This window comes from Macaca mulatta, chromosome 14, assembly GCF_049350105.2.
Source record: "Macaca mulatta isolate MMU2019108-1 chromosome 14, T2T-MMU8v2.0, whole genome shotgun sequence".
Classification (NCBI taxonomy): domain Eukaryota; kingdom Metazoa; phylum Chordata; class Mammalia; order Primates; family Cercopithecidae; genus Macaca; species Macaca mulatta.
This window is the reverse complement of record NC_133419.1, coordinates 73147466-73175451: the sequence shown is the minus strand read 5'-3', so window position 1 is coordinate 73175451 and position 27986 is coordinate 73147466. Positions and strand designations below refer to the sequence as shown.

Genomic DNA, 27986 nt, shown 5'->3' with positions numbered 1-27986 from the left:
AAAAAAGGTCACAATATTTGAAATCAGACTTACTAATACACAGACTTCTTTGGATGGCAAGAAATTGAAAAGAAAACAGCCACTGGACTCTCCCACTGGGAACTCGGACAAAATAAACCACTATCCTCTAGGTTGCAACTGCATCCCAGGCTGCTGTATCCACTCACTGCCTGAAGAACCCAGCCGCAGCTTTTGGTTTTGTGGCCAATGACTGCCCAGCCCTCTCCCAGTGGCCTTGGGATGAAATCCAGCTGCTCTGAATCTTCGCATTTATTTTGTTCATTGTGAAGTTGTTTTCCATGACAGAAATATAACTAAATTACAGAAATTTAGGGTTAGAAGCGGGAGGATTGTAATTTATCCCCAAATCCTGCAACTTTTAAGTTTCCTCCTAGAATCTTCCTGTGTTTGCCTTGTTACTGCTCGATCTGCCAAGAACCAAATGAATGCCAAAGAGCATCTTGTTCCTAGACTGTTTTCCCTCGGTCCCACAGGCCAAAAAACACACTCTTGCCATGTCTGTTTCTGAGAGCTCTGGTCTGGGAATCTTTTCCTGAAAAACTTTTTTTTTTTTTTTTTTTTGAGACGGAGTTTCGCTCGTCACCCAGACTGGAGTGCGACGGCGCAATCTCGGCTCACTGCAACCTCTGCTTCCTGGGTTCAAGTGATTCTCCTGGGTTCAAGCGATTCTCCTGCCTCAGCTTCTCAAGTAGCTGGGATTACAGGCATGTGCCACCACACCCGGCTAATTTTTTTGTATTATTAGTAGAGACGGGGTTTCACCGTGTTGGCCAGGCTGGTCTCGAACTCCTGACCTCAGGTGATCCACCTGCCCCGCCCTCCCAAAGTGCTGGAATTACAGGCGTGAGCCACCGCTCCCGGCCTTTCCTGGAATGTTTTATGCTGAAACATAACAGAAATGAACCCAGGGGCAGGGCTTACAGCCCTTCTACGCTGCGCATAGAACTCCCTCTTCACCACTTGCTCCTGTGAGGAACAGAAAAGAGCACAGCCAAAGGAAATGTATTCCAATCCCCAGCCCACCTCAGATTAGCTGTGACTTCAGGCTCATCCCTTCACCTTCTGGACCCTGCTTTCCTCATCTGTAAAGTAGGAACAAGTAGATAGTACAAACTTCTAAGATCCAGGAGGATGAAATAGGGTAATGTACAGATAAGCTGAAAATGTTTGTGATGAGTGAATGTGCCTCCAGTGGAAAAGCCTATATGCAGGCATGGATATGTCTGAATCTCACAGATGGGTCCACATCTGATGGTGTCAGATCTCTCCAGAGACCACCTCTATTCAATTCAGCAAACATGCTGCCGCAGGTCATGTTCAGGTCTCTGGAGCCTTGTCACTGAGGGGCTTGCATCTGGCAGGAGAGATTCAGGGCAACAGCAGAATGAAGCCAGAGACTGAAAGATGACCAAGGGGCAGTAGGAGCACAGGATAGGGGCATCTGTCATTTCTCCCTCCCTGGGGTCTCAGGCTCACTAAGACCTGAGATTGGGCAGGGCAGGCAGAGGCCATGGTCCTCATGCCTACAGAACAGCTCTGCAGAAGAGCCGTGTCGCCTTTGGGGAGGCTTGGGGCAGGAAGTTTCACAGGTGGGGAATATGAGAGCCTGCCCAAGATCTTGGCAGGAAGACAGAACTGGAGAGCCCAAACTAGGCCTCCAGAAGCCCTGAGCAGCCTCTTTGAAGAATCTGAATCCAGTTTTTAGAAAAGTGGGCATCAGAGGCCTGGGTTCTTACCCAGCTCTGCTATGTGAGCCAAGGGAGCTGCCCCATCTCTGGGCCTCAGTTTTTATACCCATGAGTGCGGGCCATTCCAGATTTGACCTAGGCACCCGAATTCAGGCAGGCAGCCCCTGAGCACCAGAGTCCTGAAAACCTGAGCACTGACTGCTGAGAGCCTGGAGGAGCTGTCAGCATCCATTTTCACCCCTCTGCTGAACGGGACTGAAGAGACTGGAGGGAGGAACAGCCTTCCTGCTGACATGCCCCTGTGAACTCCTCTGCTCAGTCTGTGAGCTCCTCTTCCTCCTGTCTACCGGGAACTCCTTGGCCTGTTTCTGGCCTTACAGACTTGTTCCTCCAGGAATCACCCCGTCCTACTGGGAGGGGGACCTCCAAGCAAGTTAAGGTGAACATGTGCTCCTTGAGAGAGGCAACTCCACCCGACAGCAGCTGCGTGTGTGGTAAGATTGACGCCCCTAAGGTACAAGGGAAGGCTTTGGTGGAGCCGAGGGATCACCGTCCCAGAGATCAGTCAGACCATTTCCTGAGCACCTCCTCTGGGCTCTCTAAGCACAGTCTCCACTGCAACCCTGTGAAATGGGGGAGAAACACAATGGCACAGCTGGCCTCCCAGGATTCAAGTTCCCTCACTCCCGTGTCCCTGCATGTCCCTCACTTCAAGGGATACTAACTGTCCAGGCTCAGGACCCAGAATAGAAAAGGGCAAAGATGCAGGGAGGGAGTCAGGTTAGACACAAGGCTAGCATCACACCTCTACCCCCGTGGTGTCAGGCAGGGGGCACACCCTGGGGGAGGGGGCATGCCCTGCAGCCCTGCCTAATTGGGAATCTGAACACCTTGCTTTTAAAAGAGTGTGTGTAATGCAGCCACAGTCCAGCTGCAGAGCCTCTCTGAGCTCAGTTTTCTCACCTGGGAAACATGGTATCTACATGGCAGTGCAGTTGGGAGGAACAAATAACGCTGCAAAAAGGGTGCAGGGCAGGGCCTGGCATCTCTTAAGGGCTCAGTCACGGTGGCTGTAGGAGTGTCGGTCTCCCCAGCTGTGTGTCGCTGGAAATTGGAATGGCCACAGTAGACTAGGCAGCTGGTGACCCCTGGTGGCTACTGGGAGCCAGGGCATGAGGGCTGGGGCAGAGTAGAAGTCTCAGTATTGAAGAATGTTGGAACCCAAGACTCTTAGACTGTTAGACTGGCTGAGTCCTTGAATAAGAGAAGGTTGCTGAGATGGAGTTTCACTCTTGTTGCCCAGGCTACAGTGCAATGGTGCATTCTCGGCCCACTGCAACTTCCTCCTCTGGGTTCGTGATTCTCCTGCCTCAGCCTCACAAGTATTTGGGATTACAGGCATGTGCCACCACACCCAACTAATTTTGTATTTTTAGTAGAGACAAGATTTCACTATGTTGCTCAGGCTGGCCTCGAACTCCTGACCTCAGGTGATCCGTCCTCCTCGGCCTCCCAAAGTGCTGGGATTACAGGTGTGATCCCACCACGCCCAGCCTGAATAAGAAAATTTAACCACTTAATAAACATTTCCTGAGTCATTCTCTGTGCCAGGCCTGATCCCAGGGAATAAATCTATTCCTATCCTGGCCTCTTCCAAGAATTCCTTGGCTTAAAATGGAGGGAGGCAGATACAAAAGGGGAGCTCAGAGACAGAGGAGGCCTCTACCCAGCTTGGCAGGCAAAGGAAGGGGAATCCTGAAAGAAAAATTTGAATTGGGGGCTGGGAGGGAAGGAGAACATTCTGGGAAGAAAGAAAAGCACGTCTGAGATGCACTCATGATAGCAAGGAATAGCCAGGCACGGTGGCATGCACCTGTAGGCCCAGCTACCAGGGAGGCTAAGGCAGGAGGATCGCTTGAGCACAGGAGTTTCAGACCAGCCTGGGCAACATAGTGAGACCTCATCTCTAAATGAGTAAATGAATGAGTGAATAGCAAGGAAATAAGAGGCAGCTGAGAGGCCAGCAGAGTCACATCCCAGGGGCTCCAAATTTCATGCTGGGGTTGGGGGTGGTCTCTAAAGGCAGCAGGGGAACTCCAAAGGATTGGACTTGTGACCACGACACCCTAGAAAGTCACCCTGTTGGGCCAAGCATGGTGCTGTGCACCTGTAATCCCAGCCCTTTGGGAGGACCAGGTGGAAGGCTTACTTAAACCAAGGGGTTTAAGGCTGCAGGGGTTTGAGGCTGCAGTGAGGTTTTTTGTGTGTCTCAAAAGCAACAACAACAAAAAAAGTCGCTCTGGCCATAGTAAGGGAAAGGATTGGATGGGGAGGCTGCAAGTCTAGAAGGTGGCCCACAGTGGCAGGAGGGATGGAGGAGTACTAGATCCAGCAGCACAAGGTCCCAGGGACATGGGGTGCAGGAGGAACAGATCACTTGCAGGGGAGATGATGGCCAGGAGGCAGCTGAACCAAAAGTAGTGAATGGTCTGGAAGTCAACAGAGTATAGGTGTTGCCATTTAACCAACACTGTCTGTCTCCACAGGCCTGTGCCCAGTCCTAGGTGTGAAGGAAGTTGGTTTGCCCCAACTCTGCCCTGTGGGCTCTGCCTTGTAAGCAAAGCCCCAGGCCCAGGTCTGGCCCACAGCTGCCCTCCCCCAGGCACAGACACATAGAGGCCCTACTCTGCCCCACCCTGGGCACTACCTCTGGAGGAAGAACGCAGACTCAGTCTAAGGGAGGCCCCATGGACCAAGGACTTTGATATCACTACCTGGGTTTTTAGGATCTTCCCACCAGGACCCCTCTGGGTTGCCTCCCTGCCCCTTCCTCAGAGCTCCCCCAGCCCCTCTTCAGCTTCAGTCTACCCTGGGTGCCTGAAGCAGGTGGGCCTAACATGTTGCTTAGGCCTCAGGACCAGGTTGGACCAGGAGTCACATCCATGGCTCTTTGCCACCTCAGGGCCTTTCTTCCTGCTGTTTCCATGGTTAGACTTGAGCAGCACCTGTCTCCGCAGGCAGAGACTGGGCTGGCTGCCCCAGCTCTGTATGGAAGGAGGAAGGGGGCCAAACCTGGGTCTCCCAGAGCCCACTAGCCCAAAGGTCTCCATATCATGAATGCTGCAAAGAGGCAGGCAGACGCAGTTTAGATATCATTTTTTTTCTACTTGGGGAGAAAAAGTGAGGAGATAGAGATAAAAATACAAAGAAAAACTAGCTTCATTTTTAAACAAACAGGCCAGGTCCTACCAGGCCTTCTTCCCCATTAAATCCCAAGGCCATCTCCAGTACCAACCCCAACCCCCGCACGGCGCCGAGGGAAGCTTCAGGCTTCGGGCAAGAGCTCCAGCCCAGGCAGGGAAGTCATGGCCCTAGTGCCAGAGCACAACCTTCCTGCCCTGGTCCACGCTCACCACGTGGCTCCCGGAGTAGCACCAGGCCACAGCATTGACAGCAGTGCTGGGGAAAGGGAGGGGCAGGCTTCAGGGGGGCTTTGGGAACTATGCCTGCAACCTGGCTCTGCCCCGACTGCTGGACCTGGGTAGTTTGAGGCCCTCTCTTGAGCCTGTTTCCTCATCTGTAAAGTGAGCTCACAGAGCTGTGGAAAGGACAGACCCAGTGTGTGTGGAAAGTACCTTGTGAACTGCAAAGGGCTCTGGTCGGGTGGAGGGTGGAGGGACAAGGGCTGGAGACTCCAGAGTCCCAGTATGTCAGAACCTGGAATCAGCCTGGCAGGACTGGGGCCAGGCAGGTGGAGGCCATGCTCACCAGTGGGGTCCCTGAAGTCTGCTTTCCAGTTTCCCGGTGTCCACATCCCAGATGTAAAGGGCCCCATCATAGGAGCCTGCCAGTGCATAGCTTCTGTCCGGGCTGTAGTGGCCACAGCAGAGCAAAAAAAGTGGGGGTGGGGTCAGAGAGGAGGGCACACACAGGGTCCAGCAGGGCACACTTGGACACAGGCATATGCTCTCACAGACATACCTGAATACAGCTTTGGTCCAGTCAGAACCGCACTTGAAGCCATCAGCCCTGAGGACAGACAGGGCTGGGGTCAGAACAGAGGTCACCACTAGTCCCTCTGCAGGGAGCTTCCAGAGCTTCCACTCTGTCAAGGGGTTTGGTACCTCAGCAGGACCTGGTCTGGAGGGGCCTCCAGGGAGGGTCCCAAGAGGGTCTATTACAGGAGAAGAGAGGCTCAGCTGTCCCAGCAAAGGCCACAGGGTCAGCAGGCATGAGGCTGGTACCTGAACACCTGGCGGATGTTGCTGACACGCAGGTCGATGACCTTGAGTGTGTTGTCTCGGGAACAGCTGAGCAGGTGCAGCTGGTCGTGGCTGAGGCTCAGGGAGGTGACCCGACCCTGCACAGGGATGACCTGGGTGCAGTGGGGCCCCCTGAGGAACAAGGACAGAGACAGGGATGAGGAACAGCCCAGCCAGGCCACTCCTGACAGGAAGGGGCCAGGCGCAGCAGCCTTCCCAGCTAACCAAGTCCAGAGGAACCCCAGGGCCCTGGATCCCTGGGGTAAAGGCTGCCCGTGACTCATCTCCCTTCTCCTCACTGCAGCCAGCTGCCTCCATCGAGGAACCTAGACTTTGATTTGAAAGCCAGAGCCCTTGAAACCTTTGGGTCACTAAAATAAGCACCGTATCATCTGAGCAATGAAGTCTTGTCTTTAAAAAATGTAAGAGAGAGAAGAAAGGGTTGCAAACAGTAGTTGATGGAGGTCAGTAAAGGCTTGAGGCAGGCCTAGCACTGGCTCTAGCTTTGCTTTTTTTTTTTTTTTTTTTGAGGCGGAGTCTGGCTCTCTTGCCCAGGCTGGAGTGCAGTGGCCGGATCTCAGCTCACTGCAAGCTCCGCCTCCTGGGTTCAAGCGATTCTCCTGCCTCAGCCTCCCGAGTAGCTGGGATTACAGGGATCTGCCACCACACTCAGCTAATATTTTTAGTAGAGACAGGGTTTCTCCATGTTGGCCAGGCTGGTCTCGAACTCCTGACCTCAGGTGATCCGCCCACCTCGGCCTCCCAAAAAGCTGGGATTACAGGTGTGAGCCACCATGCCCGGCCTCTAGCTTTGCTCTTACAAACAATTCAAGCCCAAAGTTAGGATCTTTGGTTTAAAAAACAACTACAATAATTTTTTTCCTTTTGATATAAAAGTGGTAACTAAATGGAAAAAGGTACATCTCCATCTTGGTTGCAAGGTCCAGGTGGAGTCCAGCATTGGACCAAGAGCCATGAAGACAGTGGCACAGCTTCCTGGGGGAGCTGAGCCCAGCCAAGAGGCACTAGCTGGCAGTGCCAGCTCCACAGCCTTGCCTGCCCAAAGTGCCACCAAAACTCATCCTGCCATGGCCAGAGAAAGGAACAAGAACTTGGGAGCCCTGTCCCCAGCCCTCCCCCAGTCCTCCCCCAGCCTGCGCCTGTCACCTGCTGTCCCAGAACCGGATCTTCTGGTCATTATGGCCACTAATGATGATATGGTCCCCACACACCACGTCATTACAGTAGGAAAGGACATTGATGGTCCTGGAGCCTGGGGACCAAGCAGCAGACCCCAGGGCCTCAGAGGAGGGTTGTCAGGAGCCACCCCACAGGACACATGGAGAAGCTGAGGCCCAGAACGCAGTGTCCTCCCAAGACTAGAACCCAGGTCTTCTGCTTCCCAGCCCAGGGCTCACCCACGTCTTTTTCCCACCCACAGCCTGTGGACACCAAGAAACCAGGCAGAAAACACCATTGGGGGATACCATTGGGGGACTGGAGGGCCTTGAGAGGTTTCACCCCCAAATGCCTATGAATCTCAGAGCCACTCCCAGAGAGCAGGTGAGGTCCCTCGTACCCTGGCCTGGGGCTCCTGGCTGGTGGGGAGGGGAGGTGGGGTTGGGGCTCACAGTAGGCACGGCCGAGGTCCCACTCCTTCACTGTCCGGTCACGGCTCCCAGTCACTGCCTGGTGCCTTGTCAGCTTGAATTTGGCAGCTGTCACCTTATCTTTGTGTCCAGACAGTGTCTCCTGTACCCCAGCCCCAGGTGCGGATCAAGAGTTTGGCCAAGACCCCATAACAGGCCCCCTAGTCCTGACGTATGACCCCCTGACCCCCAGGCAGCCTCCCCAGTCAGGCCTCACCTTGGACTGTGCCTCCCCCACCTTCCAGAGCTGGGCAGCCTGGTTGTAAGTTGCTGCTAAAACCTGGTAGCCCTGGAGAAATGGGAGAGGAAAATGAGAGGTGCTAAGCCGTAGGCAACATCCTTCGGGCCAGAGAATGAGGCTAGGGGCTGCCCCAGAGCTTCCCACAGCCCAGGTCTCCAAGGCAGGCAGAGGAGCCTCCGGCCCAGGGATGAGGATCTGTGTAAGAGCCCAAGGGCCTGGTTCTAAGGTATCCATGCTGCGCCCTCAGGTCCCAGAGCCCCCACCTGTCCAGTGTGGAGATCAGAGGGGGCGCAATCCCATGCCACTGGGGCAAAGTTCCTCACCGAGGGGTCAAAGTCCACACTGGTGATGCTGCCACCAGCTCCCTCCAGGGTCTGGTTGACCTCTAGGCGACCTGGGAGGACCAGGAGAAGGGACAGTTGAAATGAGATCCTAACCTCACAAAATGGAGGAACTGGGATTGAGAGCAAAGATCAGTCCCCATTGCCCCCCCCCCACCCCCACAGGTTAGAAGACAGAATCGCTGGGTCTGTTCTGTGGCCTGGGCTGGAGACTACACCTCCCCTAACTGCTGGCAGTGGGTCCCAGGGACAGCTAGTCATTTCACAGACCAGGCTAGAGAGGACCAGGAAGAAGGGACTATCTGTGGGTCACGCAGCAAGGGATCAGGCCAGCCAGAAACTTGCCTTTTCTAGGAAGCCCCCAGGAACCAGCTCTGACTCCCCAGGACATCCCCTCTCCAGAGCACAGAGCTTGGGACAAGGCCAACAGTTCATACTTGTCCCTTACCTGAGTTCTGAGAGCTTACGTGATGCTACAAGAGGATCACCTGGTAGACTCAGGGACCTGCTCTTCAAGGGCCTGTCCCTGTAGGACCTCATGATAGGGGACCCCCACCCACCCCCATCAGGGACCATCTGAACTCAGCCTTCCCCATTCTGCAAATCTGGACCCTAGGAGCCAGGAGGCTCCACCCTTCTTCAGAGCAGCGAGCCCCGAGTCTCACTCTTTCCAAGGCATTGTCTAGTCACTGCCCACAGAATATTCCAGATGGAGAAACACAAAGAGATCCAAGACCTCTGCCCACCAAGTGAACTGAGGAGCGGGTCTGGAGAGAAGCCCCGAGTTGGCCTGCAGGGGAGGGCTCCTTACTTCCCACAACATTCCAGAGGTGGATCAGGCGGTCAGCCCCTCCAGTGGCCAGGAGGCTGCTGTTGGGGCCAAAACGAACAGCATTGACCTCAGAGAGGTGGGCATCCTGTGGGGAAAGAGGAGATTGGTGCCCCAGCCCTCCCCACACATATCTCTGTGAGTGCTCACAGGCCTTCCCACCGGTGCCTGTGCAGACACAGCCTGCTGCAGACATGGTATCCCCATCCCCGGTTTCTCTGTCTACACTTTTGAGTTTCAAACCCGGCCCCACCAGGTGTTCTCACCTCTGCCAGGACCCCTGCAGCAGCCTCCGTGCTATGCTACTCTACTCTCCTGCCTGGCCTCCCAGCCTCCTCTCTCTCCCTCCCTGGCCCATTCCCCCATCATAACATGCGTAAGTGACTCCCACCACAGGCTGTGGGAGGCAGCCTCCTGCTCCTGCTGAGGAGCCCAGCCTTGCTTCCCTAGCCTCCTGGGACCACCCCTGTGCCTGCACTTCCTCACCACTGCCCCACCCATATGGCTCAGCTCCTCCCTTACCAGCACATCCTGAGCCTGGGTAGGAAGTCGGGTGGCCACACATACAGGGATGATCTGGTATCGCTGCTCAGGGGCTCCCCCAATTGAGTGACCTCTCCTCTTCTTAAAACTGGGCGTAAGGTGGGTTGGGGTCAGGAGGGCATTCAGCAAGGCCTTCTCAGGTGGGAGCCTTCAGCTCCCCTGAGGCATCAACCATAGGAAGCAGATGGGGCAGGAGGCAGAACATGGCCCCAAGAAGCAGCGAGTGCATTCCTCAACCCAGCCTTTACCCCAGGGGTCAGTGTGGAGAGCACACAGAGGCAGGCACAGGAGCAGGGTAGGGTTGGTAGGTGCAAAGAAACCTCAGGGCTGGGGTTTCAATCCCAGTCTTGCCACTTCTTGGCTCTGTGACTCTGAATGAAAAATGCTCATTCAGAGCATTTTTCCCAATTGAGTAGGAGCTCCTGCCCTGCCTGAGGCTGGAGCTCTTGGTCCCCTGTGAGGACCTTGGATGAAGACAGACCCTTGTGATGACAGAACCTGGAAGACAGCTGAGCAGGGGCTGGGGCTGAGGCCATTCACCTGGCTCCTGTCTCCAGGGCCCAACAGACTCACACAGACAGCTGCGCACCACAAGGATGGACAGGTCGAGGCGCAGACACAGACCAAGCCTGGGCTGGGGAACCTGACACACACGTGGGTGCACACAGGCACACACACACTTACTCCAGAAGCCCCTTCACCACATCCACACAGTGGGACAGCGTCAGGGAGGTGGCTGAGGCAGACCTGAGACAAAACCGAGAGAGATGTGCTAAGGGATTGGCTGGTGTGTGTACAAATGGCTGTCCATCATCTCCACACTTTGCCAGAGACCTGGAGGCTCGTAACCTCTCAAGTCTGGGACAAGAACTTGACTTCTCCAAGACCAGGAGACTAGGATGACCCAGACCAGTCCCAGGAAGGTCAGGGCAGCAATGGATTTGGTAATGAAAGTCTCCCAAGGTCTCCCTCATGATGAGAAGAACTGCCTCACCCTACAAGTACCCACCAACAAAAGTTCCTGGGAAGCTGAGCTGGGGCCTACAGAGAGAAGAGGCGCTGAAGGTTCCCCCAGGGTGGGGAAAGGATGGGGAAGCCTAGGCTTGCTGGGTGACCTCAGCAATGCCCAGGAGAGGGTGTGTCCTGCAATTACTTGGCCCACAAGGGCTCCCAAGGACTTTGGGGACCAGCATCTCATGCCCCTCCCCACGGTTTCTTCACTGCCCCAAGGCTTGGACACTGGGGACCTGCAAGGAAAGACTGAGAAGAGGCGTTAGGCTGGGGAATGGGGCCCGGAGAGGGGCAGCCTCAATGACAGGCAAATCAAGAGGGGAGACCCTGTGGAGGGGTACCCAAGGTCTGAAGCCCCAGTCAGGTCCCACAAGTGTTAGCGCACATCTACACGTGCTCATACGTTCACACACAGACGGGCTTAGTCAAGTTTGTACACACCTGTGTCTCATGTCCCTGTGGATGCACATGCTTGTACACCTATGGCTGCACACACATGCCTGGCATGACTGGGCTCTGGGCTTTACCCACAGGTTCCCTCCTGGTGACAGCTATTCACAAGCCTGACACCCCACCCCCAGAGCTCTGATCCCAAGAAGGAGGGAAAGGGTTGAGGGTAGGGGTTGGGGTGGGTGAGATGGAACTGACCACAAGTGGCTCCAGACAATGGAGGTCAGACTAGCCCTGGGAGATCTGAGCTTTCCGGCCTCTCCTCAAGCTCCCTCCCAACCCAAGAGCTGACTCCAAGGTCCAAGAGGAAGACCCTGGCAGCCTCTGGGGTGGGGCTGAGCTCAGAGCTCTGAGACCACCACCTGGGTCCTCACCTGAAGGGCCTCTTCCACTTCTCACAAGCTTCATTCTCCAGGGGCTCTGGCTCAGGGGCTAGAGCCAGAGTCTCGGTTCTCTCCCTCATCCCATCGCCTACAGTGTCCGGACCCCTAGGAGGAGAAATGAAGCTCAGAAACGCCAAGGGACCAAGCCAGCCCCTCCTGACCCCAGCACAGGACACGCTGAAGACAGGAATTCTCAGTGATGAGGGTTCTGTGTGGGTACACGTGCAGCGGGCATGCATGCAGGCTCCTACGACCACACGGTCGTCTGCAGGTGTCCCGTGGGCCCCGACTACTTGGGGTCCTCGGGACGCGGCTATGCACAACTACAGTCGGCGGCCTGGGTCGCCGCAGGCAGGCGGGGCCGGGAGGCAGAACACAAGGGTCGGACCGGCCCATCCCCACTCTTACTCGCTGATGCTCACGGTCCGCTTGGCAGCCTTCTTCAGCTCCTGGGACACCCGCGCCTGCTTGGCCCTTGTTGGGTAAAAAGCATCCTGAGAGCCTGGCGCGGCGCCTCGCACGCAGGCGGGGCGCGACCCGGTCCCTTTCTCCAGTGGGCGGCTGCTGCCCGCCTCCCTTCCAGACACAAGCGAGGCCCGACTCTCCCTTCAGGGGCGGGGCCTTTCCTCAGAAGGGGCGGGGCCTGCTCCTCACCGCTCCCGGCGCTCGTTGAGCAGGTTGCGCTCAGCTGCGGCGCGCGCCTTGCGCTGCACGAGCCTCTCCAGCAGGTCGCGCGCCTCCTCCTGGAGCCTGCGCAGTGCCGCCTCCCGGAGCACCACGTGCGCGCGCAGCGCCTCGTAGGCTGCCCGCTGCACAGCGTTCTGCGCCCGCCGCTCTTCCACCTGCTGGGCCTGCTGCGCCCGTGCCTCTCGCAGCTGCGCCACGCGGACCTTCAGGGTTGCCAGCCTGGAGGATGGAAAGAGCGGATAGCGGGTCCCGAGCCTCCCCCGTCACTGCCCAGTGGGATTCTGCCTCGGAGCAGAGACCGACCTGCCCATGCCAAACGCGGCTAGCCGGTGGCTAAGCCAGGTCTCCCCCAAGACTTCGCCCTCAGAGCCCAGCCGTTCGGTCCTCTGGCACCAACCGATAGGCTCAAGGGCACGTGGGGAAAGCTCTTGGCCCGCGCCATTCTCCCGCATGGTTGGCCCTGGGCCTCCCCGAGGTGGGCTTGGTCCCTCCCGCCCCCGCCTGCGCCTCACCTGCTTTGCAGCTCCTGCAGCTCCGACTCCAAGGCGCCCAGGGCCACGCTCTTCTCCACCACCTGGTAGGCCATCTGGGGGCGGACAGGTGAGCACGGCGGCGCTGAGGCCCCTCCAGGCCTCTAGTCCCTCCCGGGCCGAAGGCGCTAAGGGACAGTTGGCTGCTCCCCTGCCCGCCCCCTTCCTGAAAAACAAGCCGTGCCCCACACAGGTTTGGGACCTTGCAGAGGGACGCGCTGCTGTTTGTGGAGCAGTGGAAGGCCCTCGGGCTCTGGAATCAGCCCTGTGTCCCAGTCCTCGCTGTGCTGCTTCCTTTCTCTGCGACCCTACTAGGAACCTCTCTGGCAAGAGCAACCCGCTACGCTGCCTCGCCTGAAGAGTGAGAAGACATCGCTCCGCTCCCAGCGCCATGCAGAACCACTGCGAGGACTCCTAGCGCAGAGGCTGCTAAATGCCCATCCGGCCCTCGGGTGCCATGATGTTCCCAGCAGGCTACATGCTCTTTCCATCCTCACCACACCAGGAGGCTGGTACTGCCACTCTCACTTCACAGACGAGGACACCGACAGAGAGGTTTAAGTGTCTGGCCCAAAGTCACGTAGCTAAGAGATGTGAGCCCAAGCCACCTAACTGCATCACCCTCCAGGCTGGTCAGGGGAATGTGAGTTCTGTTCCCCACCCCTCCCTGGGGCCTTCCTGGCTTCACTCAACCCAGGCCTGCCCAAGCACAGGTCTCAGCAGCGAGGAGCCCTGCGCAGAGGCACACAAGGCTAAAATCAGGCATGGACTCGGGGATCCAGGGCCCAGACTCAATATGGGAACAGCCCTGGCAGCCTAGGAGAGGCAGTGAGGGTCATTTCATCTGCACCCCCGCCTCACTCGACATGCCTTCAACTCAGAGCCAAGCAGGGTCGGTGGGAGAGACAGACCCCAGGCAAGGCAGCTCCCACCAGTGTGACAAAAGAACATGAGGGCCAGAGGCGCCTCTGGCCCAGGCCAAGGCTGGGGGCTCTTATTGGTAATCTGTTCCTGTGTTCTCACGTGGGCCTGGTGAGGACAGACTGAGAAGCAAGGTTGATGCTGCCACCTGCACTGACATGACGCCCTATGTGAGTGAGTCTGCGGAGAGGGAATCTGCACATGCGGGTTGGGGCACCTTTATTCATAGTTGGCCCCATTTATAACATAATTGTTTTCACCACTGAGTAATCTGATCACCACCTCCACTTTCTCACCTGTTACTTGCTTTCATTTATGTTGTACTATTATGTTATACCATTCACTATTTCATTGTATGCCTTTCAAAATTCAAGTAGTAGAGGTAGAAAACAGATTAGTAGTTGCCAGGGGTAAGGGATGGTTGAGGGGAGAGGGGTGAATGTGACTAAAAAGGGGTAGCAAGAAAGAGATCTTTGTGGTGGTGAAACAGTGCCATATCTTGATGGTCACACAAATCTACACGTGATAAAATGATAAAGGACATATACACACTTAACACCAATCCCAGTTTCCTGGTTGTGGGTACTATAGTTATGTAAGATGTAGCCAGTGGGAGATGCTGGGGGAAGGGGACGCAGGAACTCTCTGGACTATCCTTGCAACTTCCTGTGGATCTATAATTATTTTAAAATAAAAAGTTAAAGTAATAATAATGATAAATGCTTGTGATGTGTGGAACTACTAGAGAAATTTTTACAAAAGAAAAGAAAAAGCCTCCCCACTGCCCCCATCCACTGGCGCATCCAATGGGTACTGGCTGGTGTGTGTCCAGGGAAGGAATGCTGGGGGCCAGGGAAAGCATCCCAGGCAAAGGGAGCCGGGAGCTCAGAGATGAGAGTGGCAGGAAATGGAACAGGAGCCTGGTGAGCTCAACGGGGAGCCAGGCTGGGAGCTTTGGAAGATCTACAGCACACTAACCATGTAGAGAGGTAGTAAGACGGGCCTTTACTTTTTACTTTATGGCTTCTATTCTCTTGAGTTGTTTACAAGCATGTTTTGTGTACTGCTTGTCTTTAATGGAGATCTTTTTTTTAATTAAAATATGTCACTCTGAAAGCTGTATGGAGAAGGGACAGGGAGTGCTGAAGGAGTGTTCCAGGGTAGGATGAAAGTTACTTGTACCATGTCAGATATGGTACAAGAAACAGACATTGATGGATTTGGGGATAGTCAACATGACCTTGTGACCAGCTCAGGATGGAGGGCTGGGAAGAGTCAGAGGCGCCCGGGCGTTTCCAGCCTGTGTGAGAACCACTGGGGGGCAGTCACAGGAAGGACAGCCCACCTCATTCATAGCTTAGTCTACAAATAGTCCTTAGTATGGAATGGACTGTGGACACAGGCCCTAAAGATACAGGTTTGCCTTGGAGGCAAAACAAGACATCCCACGGCTTGGGGAGCTCACAGCCGAGGCAGGGGATGGTGTAGGGGGTCAGATGTTTGAGAATCACCTCTCAAACAAATATTGAATTGGACCTACAACAGCAGCTCTGGGGAAAGGTTCTCAAATGAGTCCGTACCTATGCCCACACTTCTGTTGGGCAGGTGACTTGCCATGCTGTGACTGGATGTGTATTTACTGGGCTATCACAGTCTCCTTCAGAGGACTGGAAGCCCCCATGGGCCAGCTCTTGTTTATTGCTGCATTCCCTGTACCTTGGATATAGCAACTGTCAATAGATGTTGAGAGAATGAATGGAGAGAACAGAAGGTGATTTGTGTGAGAGGGGCTCAAATCCTGGCTCTACCTCTCCAAGCCTCAGTTTCCTCCTCTGCAACCATAAAGTTGTGAAGGATTAACTGAGACAATGTTTAGCCCAATGCCTGCAGGGAGTCAACTCTCAAAACAGCATGGACCAAAACAGCGTGGGCCAAATTCTGGGGGAGATGGTGAGCCTGATTTTAGATGTGATGTCCAAAAAGCAGCTAAGCAAGAGAGTCAGGAGCTCAGAAAAGAAGGCTGGGCTAGAGACAGATCTGAGAGTTGGCAAACAGAGAAAATGGGAGTCCGTGAGCCCCAAGAACACCCATATTTGAAGGAAGGGGAATAGGGAGGAGGGAAAGGAGGCAGTGAAGGAAGTTCAGAGGCAACAATCACAAAAATGAGAGGGAAACTAGGAGAGCATGGTGCAAGAGAAGCCGAGAGATACTGTTGCAAGGGGACAGGGAAGGCGGTAGTGTCAGGTGGAGCGTCCATACCCTGCCAATGAGCTAAATGAACCTTACTCCTGTAGTCTGCAACTGTACATTGAGCATCAACTGGTGCGAGGCCTTGGGGATGGCTGGGCGAGGGGTTAGCCATGGAGTAGTGAGCAGAGTAGGCTAAACAATGTGGAAGGGAAATGGGCTGCCAGGCCCTTGCACACCTAACTCCCTCCAGCTGCTGTTGGACCCACTTCATTGTGGGCTGCCCGGGGCACTCTGACCCCTGCTCAGCTTCAGGTCAGGGCCTGGCACACACTAGGGCTCACTCAATGCTTGCAGCACTGGGCTTGGAGAATGCAGCAAACACAGGTGTACCCCTCACTGGCTGGCTCCCTTGGACCACATCTCTCTACACCATTTTCAGACCCCTTCCCAACTTACCTCACCACAGACCAGCCGGAGCCCCTCTTCCTCCTCCTGCCACTTCACCCTCAGTGTGGGCAGTGATGGGACTTGGTCTGAGTCAAGCCCTGACTCCTCCCTGCCAACCAATCAGAGTGGTGCTCAATGTCCCCCAGTTCACCCAAGTGCCCAAAGGCACCCAAGGGATGCTACATGAAAAGCCTAAAACAAGAGCCATTAACTTCCTCCTGGGAAGATGGAAGCTAGCAAGCCAGTAAAGGAAAAGGCAAGTCTCTAGAAATGAGCTGTCCATGACTCCTCTGCTCCAAGATTCCCCTAGGCCTTGGCCAAGGACCCTTCTCAAGAGCCACCTCCCAGCCGGGTACGGTGGCTCACACTGTAATCCCAGCACTTTGGGAGGCCGAGGTGGGCGGATCACAAGGTCAAGAGATGGAGACCATCCTGGCCAACATGGTGAAACCCCGTCTTTACTGAAAATACAAAAATTAGCCAGGGGTGGTGGTGTATGCACCAGGAGGCTGAGGCAGGAGAATTGGTTGAACCCAGGAGGCGGAGGTTGCAGTGAGCTGAGATCAGGCCACTGCACTCCAGCCTGGCTGACAGAGCCAGACTCCGTCTCAAAAAAAAAAAAAAAAAAAAAAAAAAGAAGCACCTCCCAACTCTGAATCCCAACCTATTCCTGGTTCTCATCTTTACTCCCTCTTTGGAATAGGTAGCAAGACCCTTTCTTTAGGCATCAGGCAAGGAACAGGGAAATAGAAAAAGACTGAGAAAGGGAAAAGACGTTAAGTGTAGGGGTGGGAGGGGAAGGAGATGGGACAAATGCAGAAAGATGGACAAAGAAAGTTGGAGGGGAAAGAGATTCTAAACAGCTATCCTGTGGGAAGGCCAAGGGCCTGCCTCCCCCACCACCCCCACCACCCCTGGGCAGCAGCCAGGGGCTGATGAGGCGCTAGGGAGAGAATGAACCCAGCACAGGCAGCTCTTTGTGACCACAGACACACATACACTCACCAGGGGCCCTGGTGGGTGGTGGGAGTGACACTGTTTGGCTCCGGCTGCAGCTTCTTTGAGAACTTGTCCAGCAGCTCAGCCTTCTCTAAGAGATGGTTATCTGGAGGGTGCAAAAGAGTGAGCCTGGGGCAGAGACAGATACCCAGCAGCCCCCTGGCATGCAAGTTATCTCCAGCTAGGATGGCTGCAGGAGCCCAGAGATGCTAGGCATGGGGAAGCTTCTGGCAGGCTGGCCTTGCCCCGTGCCTGAGGGGCGTCTGTGCAGCTCTACAGGACCTTCAGCCCTAGCAGTGTCCTCATAGCACCGGTCCCCAGGCCCACCGGGAAGAGGACCTGCTCTCCCAGGGACAGAAGGATGACCACTGCGGGGTACTGCCTGCTGAGGGTCCTGAGGGAAGGAAGGGGCCTGGAATTGATTCATCCCTGCCTCAGAGCAAGGTTTAGCCCCAGAAAGTGATAAACCGAGCTCTACCTGTCAATAGCCTTTGGCAAGTCACTTCCCCTCCAAGGGCTCTAGCTTTCTGCACTTAAAAATAATCCCCGGCCAGGCGTGGTGGCTCACGCCTGAATTCCCAGCACTTTGGGAGGCCAAGGTGGGCGGATCACAAGATCAGGAGATTGAGACCATCCTGGCTAACACGGTGAAACCCCGTCTCTACTAAAAATTACAAAAAATTAGCCAGGCGTGGTGGCAGGCGCCTGTAGTCCCAGCTACTCTGGAGGCTGAGAAGGGAGGCTGGTGTGAACCCGGGAGGCGGAGCTTGCAGTGAATGGAGATCCCGCCACTGCACTCCAGCCTGGGCAACAGAGAGAGACTCCCTCTCATAAATAAATAAATAAATAATCCCAACTTCCCCAGCCCTGGTGTAAGGTACCCCCAGGCTAGAATAGAAAGTCCTTAAGCAATTATTCAGCAGACATTCTGGAGGTTTTGACCCTGGAACACACTCCCTCCCCCATCAACAGTCACTTCCTCTTTTCTCACCAGTTCCAGGGGAGGGCGGGGTAGTAAGCCCAGGCCTAGCTCCCTCCTCATCAACTTCCTTCCCACACTACTTCCCACCTGTCTGTCACCTTGACTGAGGCCCCTGGGCCTGGCCTAGTTCTCACGAAAACCCCACCTCAGCCCCCAGGGTACTGCATCCCCCAGCAAACCTAAAGAAGGTCTCTATACCCAATTAACAAGTAAGAAGCTGAGGTTAATACCTAATTAACAAGTAAGAAGACTGTGACCTGCCCAAAGTCTCAAGACTGGCCCTTCGGTCTGATTTCAGCCCTCCAGGTCTCTCCAGTCCCTCAGACTCACAGCTCCCGGGGGGGGGGGGGGGGGGGGGGGCGGTGACCCCCCCCCCTCAAACTGGACGGTTCCACTGTCCGTCTGAGCAGTGGAAAAGTGTGGCTGCTGGAGGTGGGGGCTGGCCTCGAAACCCTGAAGGCAGAGGACCAGCAGCCTGGAAGCTTGCAGAGAAATTTCCCTGGCTAAGAGCAAATTTGATTGTGGGGGTTTGGCCAAGATTAGCCCCAGTGAGAGAGCCGCAGGGACTGTGATTAGACTTCCAACAGCAGACATACAATCGCTGGTGGCCAGAGGCGCGATACACAGGCACACCTGTTCATCCCGTCTTGAACTGCCACACCCCATCCTGACCAGCTGCCCAGAAACCATTCTGAGAGTCCGACTTCGCTGGACTCAGCCGGCATCCGCCAGCAGCCCGGGGCCCCCTGATGCCCCCTCAGGTTGGGTAGGCTGACGGGGAGGTGTTCCATAAGCCTGCGCCAGCGTCGCCTGTCGGCGGCAGAGCCTGAGATGCACAGCCTCCTCCTTAGAGGTTCCGAGTGTCGCCCCTCTCCGGATGGGCCAATAAGTGGCTGCTCTGGACAAGTCCCGCGTTCTTTCATTGCGCTACGGAGACTAAGTGCACTAATCAAGCCCCTACCCCGGGGACTGCCCGGAAGGGGAGGCACAAGAGACCCTTCAAAACCAACACCCGGGGACGCACTTGCGTCTCGGAAGCCCAGCTCGTGGGAGGCAGAGCCCGTCCTGATGGGCGACGAGGGCGGGGGGGCAGGAGGGGCTTGTCCAGGTTCTAAGCAGAGCCTGGATGGCAAGGGGCGGAGTCCTGGCAGTCGGGGTGGGCGTAACGCACAGGCTCAAGGCACAAGGCACAGCGCACTCGGGTCACAAGCGGAGGAGCCAGTCAAACCCTCTCCCCGCGCCCGTAGTCGCGTCCCCTCAGCGACCATCCTCTCAGCCCCGGGGCGCACTCACAGGCCGGCACCAGCTCCAGGAAGAGCGCCTTTTGCATACGGTCCCGAAGACGCAGCTGCCACACAATGTGGCGTTTCCATCGGGCTACGGGGGCGCCGGGGACGCCGGGCCCAGCCATGGCCGCGCTCTGCCGCCTCTCGGCGCGTTCCTCCCGCCCAGGACGGCGCCAGGCCCGGGCGGGGCCTTGCGCGGACTCCGTTACGCCAGGGGGCGGGCGGTGGCGGGGAATCCCCGGCTTGTCCCAAGAGCGCTCTGGTTGGGAGGACCGAAGGCCGACGCCGGGAGGAGCCGCCTCCGGTAGGAGCCGCCTCCGGGTCTGAACCGCCGGGGTCCCGTCCGAAATGTTCATCTAAGTGGGGGCTCTTGTGGCTGTGAGGGTCATAAGCAGGAGCGAGGTCGGAGCCTCCGGGGCGGCTTCCCCCACGCGGGTGGAGCGCTCCGGAGGTGGGGCCCTCAAGGTCCGGGTCCCTTAACCCCGTCGCGCCCGGGCGGAGTCCCACAGCTGCTGATGCTCCCCATGCCGCTGCGGTCCCGGCCGCGCGCCCAGTCAGGGACCCGGAGGCCCTCAGCCCCGGGCTCTGCGCGTACACTGAGGGCGCGCGCAGCAGGACAGCGAGATAAGGAAGCAGAGACGGAAGGGAGGAATCCCAGCTTTCCGGGGATGATGGCGTTCGAGTTGGGTCTGTGAGGGATGAAATAGGAGTTGGCCAGAGGGAGAGAGAGGGACTCTAGGCCTCGAGAAGAGCACGTGCAGAGGTTCCGTGACACGAATACGCCAGGTAGGTGTGGGGCTGGGAGGACAGGAGGCAGAAGGGTTTATGGCTCCACATGGTCGCCGAAATTTTAGGTCCCTGAGAGTAAAGGGGTGCAGCTGCTTTCATCTGGAAAGCCCCTGGCCGGGAGGAGAGAAGGGACTTGCTTGCCTGGGGTTGCAAGGGAGTGGGTGGCTGAGATGGCCAGCACCCCAGCATCCTGACTCAGGGCCGGATGCTTCATCCCACTGGGTGGAGCAGACACATCTCTTGTGGATACCCTTGAAAGTGAACCGTGGGTCGCAGGGCACTGGTCAAATCGTCTCTAGCTAGGTGCTAGAGAGCCACCTCTGCAGGCTCAGGCTCCTGTGACACACGAAAGGAGGGACTCGCTGGGCCCAGCCTCACCCTGGGGCATGCCAGCAGGCCCTGCCCTCTAAGTGCTGGCAGACCTGGCCTTCCTTAGGAAATGAAAGAAATTGGGCAACCTTGGGAGAGCAGTGCAGGCCCTGGAGGTGACGAGTCTGTTGAGATTCTGATGGGGACGAGTCAGAGGATGTAGAAAGCAGCGAAGGCCCAGTCGCCCCCAGGTCAGTGTAGCCTGCCCTGCTTTCACAGTGAGCTGGGCTCAGTCTCTCATATGTCACTGTCTTAGACGCCCATGGCCTTTGCACAGGCCAAGCCTGATGTTTGGAACACCATCCCCTCTAGCGGGCCTGGCTCCTAATCATGCATCACCTCCTCCAGGAGTACTTTCCTGCCCCTACACTAAGTTCAAGCTTCTCAGATACCAGCCCCAGTTGAGTTCGAGTTACAACTGTCGCCAGTTATCACACCATCCTGTAATCTGTGCAGTGCCCCTTAGGGCAGGGCCTGGGTCCCAGATGTCTCTGTACCTCTAGCCCCAGCCCAGGCCTGGCCTGTCTCTTGAAGGAGTATTTCTGGTTTTTTTTTTTTTTTTTTTTTGAGACGGAGTCTCGCTCCGTCGCGCAGGCTGGAGTGCAGTGGCGGGATCTCAGCTCACTGCAAGCTCCGCCTCCCGGGTTCACGCCATTCTCCGGCCTCAGCCTCCCGAGTAGCTGCGACTACAGGCGCCCGCCACCTCGCCCGGCTAGTTTTTTGTATTTCTTAATAGAGACGGGGTTTCACCGTGTTAGCCAGGATGGTTTCGATCTCCTGACCTCGTGATCCGCCCGTCTCGGCCTCCCAAAGTGCTGGGATTACAGGCTTGAGCCACCGCGCCCGGCCAGGAGTATTTCTGTTAAAGATGGGTGGTAACATTCAGCAAAAGGCATGCCCAGGAGACAGGCACAGTGCCCATGGAGACCCAGGGCCAGCTGATGACAGTGATGAATTCCCTTTAGAACTGGCTGACTCTTGGGTGCTTGGAGACACTATATAAATAAGGAACTCTGGCTGTGTGCATTGGAGAAGATATTAACAGGGCTTGGCCTGGCTGTGAGGTGCAGAGATGCTGTTTCTCTCAGGTAAGGAGTCATATTGGGGCAGGGTTTCCTAATCCTTTTTTGACTCACAAAATACACCTAGGAAATACTAAATAAATTGTCATTTTTGAGTAGTATATGATAAAGAAGTGATTGATTTTGACTAAAAATATTCATGTTCTACTTTTAGAATATGAAAGACTGTATTACAAAGATCACTTGAAATAAAATTTTAGATAACATAATATATGGAGACAAATTTCTGCTTTTTACATTTAACTTGCTCTTTAATGTATCTCAAATTAATTATGTAAGAGAAATATTATTTGACCAATAAATATAAAAAAGTGTTATACCATGATCTGGGGACCTAATGTACTTTACTTTTTTTGTTCTGTTTTGTTTTTGAGACAGGGTCTCTCTCTGTTGCCCAGGCTGGAATGCGATGACACAATCATGGCTCACTGCAGCCTCATTCTCCTGGGATTAAATGATCCTTCCACCTCAGTCTCCTGAGTAGCTGAGACTACAGGCACATGCCACTATACCTGGCTCTTTTTTTGTTTGTTTTTGAGACAGAGTCTCACTCTGTCACCCGGGCTGGAGTGCAGTGGTAAATCTCGGCTCATTGCAACCTCCACCTCCGGGGTTCAAGCGATTCTCGTGCATCCGCCTTTCGAATAGGTGGGATTACAGGCACGCGTCACCACACCCAGCTAATTTTTGTACTTTTAGTAGAAATGGGGTTTCACCATGTTGGCCAGGCTGGTCTCCAGCTCCTGACCTCAAGTGATCCACCCACCTCAGCTTCCCAAAGTGCTGGGATTACAGGCGTGAGTCACCGTGCCTGGCCACCCAGTTCATTTTAAATTTTTCTTTAAAGACAGGGTCTCACTATGTTGCCCAGGCTGGTCTTGAACTCCTGGGCTCAAACATTCCTCCTGCCTTGGCCTCCCAAGTGCTAGCATTACAGGCACGAGCTACTGCACCTGACCCTAAAGTACTTTAGAATGTAGTTTAAAACTTGCACCTGGCTGGGCGCGGTGGCTCACACCTGTAATTCCAGCATTTTGGGAGGCCGAGGCGGGCAGATCATGAGGTCAGGAGATTGAGACCACAGTGAAACCCCGTATCTACTAAAAATACAAAAAAATTAGCCGGGTGCAGTGGCGGGCCCCTGTAGTCCCAGCTACTCAGGAGGCTGAGGCAGGAGAATGGTGTGAACCTGGGAGGTGGAGCTTGTAGTGAGCTGAGATCGCGCCACTACACTCCAGCCTGGGGGACAGAGCGACACTCTGTCTCAAAAAAACAAAAAAAAAAAACAAAAAAAAACTTGCACCTGGGAGGCCAGACACGGTGGCTCACACCTGTAATCCCAGCACTTTGGGAAGCTGAGGCAGGTGGATCACAAGGTCAGGAGTTCAAGACCAGCCTGGCCAGAATGGTGAAACCCCATTTCTACTAAAAATACCAAAAAAAAAAAAAAAAAAAAAGCCAGGCTTGGTGGCTGGTGCCTGTAATCCCAACTACTTGGGAGGCTAAGGCAGAGAACTGGTTGAACCTGGGAGGCAGAAGTTGCAGTGAGCCAAGATCGCGCCACTGCACTCCAGCCTGGCGACAGAGCGAGACTCCATCTCGGAAAAAAAAAAAAAAAAAAAAAAACCTTGCACCTGGGTTAGGCATCTGCCAGAAGCCAGAGTGATTGTTCAAAAACTTAAATCAGGCCGGGCACAGTGGCTCACGCCTGTAATCCCAGCACTTTGGGAGGCCGAGGTGGGCAGGTCACCTGAGGTCGGGAGTTTAGGATCAGCCTGACCAACATGGAGAAACCCCATCTCTACTAAAAATACAAAAATTATCCAAGTGTGGTGGCGCACGCCTGTAATCCCAGCTACTCGGGAGGCTGAGGTAGGAGAATGGCTTGAACCCAGGAGGCAGAGGTTGCAGTGAGCTGAGATTGCGCCACTGCACTCCAGCCTGAGCAACAGGACAAGACTCCGTCTCAAAACAACAAAAACAAAACCTTAAATCATCTCAAGTTCCTCTTGCTTAAAACCCTTGAAAGGCTCTCCAGCATAGTCAAAGCAAATACCAAACCCTTTACCATGGCCTTCAAGGCCCTGCTTGATCTAGCCCCTGCCCATATCACTGATCTTACCTCTTCCTACTCTTTAGCCTTATTCACTGCACTGAAATCCCACTGCCAAGCTTAGTCCCACCTTGGAGGCTTTGCCCTGGCTGCACCCCCTTCCTAGTGCTCTTCCTCCACAACTTTTAGGGGCTAGCTCCTACATACCAGGCGGACCTTTTCTGTCACCCATTCTGAAAAAGCTCCCATCCCAATAAGCATCTATCACATCACCCTTGTTCTTCCTTTCAGAGCACCTAATACTCCCAGAAAGAATCACATTTCTGTGTTTGCTAGCTGTTTATCATGTCTCTTCTACAGACAGGCTGGTCTGTGGTTACAGTGATTTCTTTTTTTTTTTTTTTTTTTTTTTCTGGAGACGGAATCTCGCTCTGTCGCCCAGGCTGGAGTGCAGTGGCATGATCTTGGCTCACTGCAACCTCCGCCTCCCGGATTCAAGCAGTTCTCCTGCCTCAGCCTCCTGAGTAGCTGGGACTACAGGCACATGCTGCCACGCCCGGCTAATTTTTTGTATTTTAGTACAGACAGGGTTTTACCACGTTGCCCAGGCTGGTCTCGAACTCCTGAGCTCAGGCAGTCTGCTTGCCTCGGCCTCCCAAAGTGCTAGGATACAGGCGTGAGCCACCGCACCTGGCAGTAGAGTGATTTCTAATATTGCCCGTGACTCTGTTGGCTGAACTCAGCTGGTGATTCTCACTTTGAGTGGCTTATGTGACTGCGATCACACCAGGACTGGAGTTACCTGAAGACTCAGCTGGGCGGGTTGCTATTGATGGCTTGCTTGCTCATTTGGCTGGCAGGAGATGCCATCCATTGGTTAGAGGGTCGGAGCTGCAGACCAAAGCACCTACATATGGCCCCTTCGCATGGCTTAGCTTTCTCAGAGCATGGTGGCTAGATTCTGAGAGGGAGCATCCCAAAACATGCATCCAACAGTACGAAAGCTGTCAGTCTCTTACGATTTGACCCTGAAATTAGAACACATCACTTCCTCTGCATTCTATTGACCAAAGCAGTCACAGACCAGCTCAAATTGAAGGAGAGGGGACATAGGCCCCAGCTTTCAATGAAAGGAATGTCAAGCCAGGCACAGTGGCTCACACCTGTAATCCCAGCACTTTGGGAGGTCAAGGCGGGCGGATCACGAGGTCAGGAGTTCGAGACCAGCCTGACCAACATGGTGAAACCCTGTCTCTACTGAAAATGCAAAAATTAGCTGGGTGTGGTGGTACATGCCTGTAATCCCAGCTACTCAGGAGGCGGAGGCAGGAGATTTGCTTGAACTCCGGAGGTGGAGGTTGCAGTGAGCCAAGATTGCACCATTGCACTCCAGCCTGGGCAACAGAATGAGACTCCATCTCAAAAAAACAAGAAAAAAAAAAAAAAAGGAATGTCAAAAAATGTCTGGCCATCTTTAATCCACCCCATGTGATACTAAATAAAACTCCAAATCTCAGTCGCTTAACACAACAAAGACTTACTTCTTACTCATCCCACATTAGACAATGATGGTGTACTGTTCTCCCCCAGCAGTGACTTAAAACCAGAGTGCGTCCTTCTGACATCACCATAATCTCAGTTATTTGATTTCAACTGCTCAGATCGGGGTAGGGGAAAGGGAAAAGACTGAGATTAACACTTAATTGCCTTGGACTGAAATGACACATTCTTCTGCCCAGTTCCAATTGGTGACATCACATCTACTAGGAAGGCTGAGAAATGTAGTCTTTCCATATTTCCTGGAAAAGAGAAATGGGTGTGGATACATCACTGTGGTTAACACACACCAGTTTCCCAGTCTCCTCCTCTAAAAGCATCACCACTAACACTACATAGTGTATACTTCCAGAAACATTTGTGCATATACAACACATAAAACACAAAGGGGGCCAGGCACGGTGGCTTACGCCTGTAATCCCTGAGCAGATCACTTGAGTCCAGGAGTCTGAGACTAGCCTGGGCAACATGGCGAAACCCTGTCTCTTCTAAAAATACAAAAATTAGCCAGGCATGGTGGCACGTGCCTGTAATCCCAGCTACTCCAGAGGCTGAGGTGGGAGGATCACTTGAGCCCAGGAGGCAGAGGTTGCACTGAGCTGTTATCATGCCACTGCACTCAGCCTGGGTGACAGAGTGAGACCTTGTCTAAAAAAAAAAAAGAAAAAAAAAACCCACAGAAAACACAAAGGGTAGCATTTACAGACTTCCACACTTTGCTTCTTCCTCTTTTTTTTTTTTTTTTTTTTTTTTATGGCGGAGCCTTACTCTGCTGTCCAGGGTAGAGTGCAATGGCACAATCATAGCTCATTGTAACCTCAAACTCCTGGGCTCAAATAATCCTCCCACCTCAGCCTCCTGAGACTGAAGATATGAGCCACCACACCTGGCCAAGCAAAGGATTTAAATAGACATTTCTTCAGGCCAGGCACGGTGGCTCCTGCCTATAATCCCAGCACTTTGGGAGGCCAAGGCGGGTGGATCACCTGAGGTCAAGAGTTCAAGACCAGTGTGGCCAACATAGTGAAACCCCGTATCTACTAAAAATACCAAAATTAGCTGGGTATGGTGGCGCTTACTTATAGTCTCAGCTACTTAGGAGGCTGAGGCAGAAGAATCACTTGAACCCGGGAGGCAGAGGTTGCAGTGAGCAGAGATCGCACCACTGCACTCCAGCCTGGGCGATGGAGTGAGACACCATCTCAAAAATAAATAAATAGACATTTATTCAAAGAAAATATACAAATGGCCAATAAGCATGTGAAAAATTGCTCAACATCATCAGTAGGGAAATGCAAATAAAAAACCACAATGAGATAGCACTTTATATCTACTAAGATGGCTATAATTTTTTAAAAAGAAACTAACAGTGTCAGGGAGGATGCGGAGAAAATAGAACCCTCATGCATTGCTGGTGGGAATGGCTGGTGGCGCAGCTGACGTGGAAAATAGTTTGGAAGTTTCTCAAAAGGTTAAACGTACAACCAGCCGGGCGCGATGGCTCAAGCCTGTAATCCCAGCACTTTGAGAGGCCAAGACGGGCGGATCACTAGGTCAGGAGATAGAGACCATCCTGGCTAACACAGTGAAACCCCCGTCTCTACTAAAAAAAATACAAAAAACTACCCGGGCGAGGTGGCGGGCGCCTGTAGTCCCAGCTACTTGGGAGGCTGAGGCAGGAGAATGGCGTAAACCTGGGAGACGGAGCTTGCAGTGAGCTGAGATCTGGCCACTGCACTCCAGCCTGGACGACAGAGCTAGACTCCGTCTCAAAAAAAAAAAAAAAAGTACAACCATCACATGATCCAGCAATTCCATTCCTGGGTTCATATCCACAAGATCAAAAGAATCGAAAACAGGGACTTGAACAGAGATTTGTATGCTGCTAGAGTTTGGATGTTTGTCCCCTGCAAATCTCATGTTGAAATTGGATCCCCAGTGTTGGAGAGGACTAATGGGAGGTGCTTGGGTCATGGGGGCAGAAACCTCATGAAGACATAATGCCCTCCCTAGGTGGGCAGGAGTGGTGAGTTCTTCCTTTATCAGTTCCCAAAGAACTGGTTGTTTAAAAAGGGCCTGGAGGCCTGGAGCAGTGGCTCACTCCTATAATCCCAGCACTTTGGGAGGCTGAGGTGGGCGGATCACTTGAGGTCAGGAGTTCAAGACCAGCCTGGCCAACATGGTGAAACCCCATCTCTACTAAAAATACAAAAAAAAAAAAAAAAAAAAAAAAAAAAATTCAGCCCAGCATGGAGGCAAATGCATGTAGTCCCAGCTACTTGGGAGGCTGAGGCATGAGAATCACTTGAACCCAGGAGGTGGAGGTTGCAGTGAGTCAAGATCACACTACTGTACTCCAGCCTGGGTGACAAAGTGAGACTCTGTCTCAGAAAAAAACAAAAAAAAAAGGGCCTGGACTTCCCATCTCACTCTCTCTTGCTTCCCCTCTTACCATGTGATCTCTGCACACCCTGGCCCCTCTTCACCTTCCATGGTGAGTGAAGTAGCCTGAGGCCTCACCAGAAGCAGATGCTAGTGGCATGCTTCTTGTACAACCTGCAGAACTGTGAATCAAATAAACCTCTTTTCTTTATAAATTACTCAGCCTCAGGAATCAGAGTAAGACATACACCCATGTTCCTAGCAGCATTATTCACAACATCCAAAAGTGGAAAC

At 54.1% G+C, this 27986-nt stretch overlaps 1 protein-coding gene and 1 long non-coding RNA gene across 8 annotated transcripts; both read right to left on the bottom strand.

Moving 5' to 3' along the window:
• Positions 1-255: 255 nt before the first annotated feature.
• Positions 256-19616, bottom strand: ATG16L2 (autophagy related 16 like 2). Of its 7 annotated transcripts, none has more exons than XM_077963662.1 (18): positions 19468-19616; positions 17199-17298; positions 16203-16302; positions 12618-12691; positions 12073-12324; positions 11827-11892; positions 11410-11523; positions 10259-10321; positions 9554-9662; positions 9014-9119; positions 8185-8255; positions 7838-7909; positions 7603-7723; positions 7139-7244; positions 5954-6103; positions 5691-5738; positions 5478-5579; positions 256-2332 (listed from the first exon to the last, which is right to left on the bottom strand). In XM_077963662.1, the coding sequence occupies exons 1-18, from the start codon at positions 19583-19585 to the stop codon at positions 2275-2277; spliced, it is 1830 nt and encodes a 609-aa protein (XP_077819788.1). In that variant the 5' UTR covers positions 19586-19616; the 3' UTR covers positions 256-2274. The 7 variants fall into 7 exon arrangements, with proteins under 7 accessions (XP_077819788.1, XP_077819789.1, XP_077819790.1 ...); XM_077963664.1 differs by lacking the exon at positions 256-2332 and adding an exon at positions 4854-5168 and having other exon boundaries at positions 12618-12801; XM_077963659.1 differs by lacking the exon at positions 256-2332 and adding an exon at positions 4854-5168 and having other exon boundaries at positions 8125-8255.
• Positions 19617-24958: 5342 nt separating this feature from the next.
• Positions 24959-27551, bottom strand: LOC144334351 (uncharacterized). The gene is made up of 3 exons (XR_013404098.1): positions 27055-27551; positions 26160-27004; positions 24959-25849 (listed from the first exon to the last, which is right to left on the bottom strand). It is a non-coding gene; the product is annotated as an uncharacterized LOC144334351 (long non-coding RNA).
• Positions 27552-27986: the final 435 nt, after the last annotated feature.

What these genes read in the sequence shown, in the direction of transcription:
- ATG16L2 (XM_077963659.1), bottom strand. Translation starts at nt 19,585, where the DNA reads ATGGCTGGGCCCGGCGTCCCCGGCGCCCCCGTAGCCCGATGGAAACGC. An exon ending in CTGATCTCCACACTGGACAG is followed by an intron (nt 7,910 to 8,124) that starts GTGGGGGCTCTG and finishes CCATTTCTCCAG; the next exon opens with GGCTACCAGGTTTTAGCAGC. An exon ending in ATCCGGTTCTGGGACAGCAG is followed by an intron (nt 6,104 to 7,138) that starts GTGACAGGCGCA and finishes CTTGTTCCTCAG; the next exon opens with GGGGCCCCACTGCACCCAGG.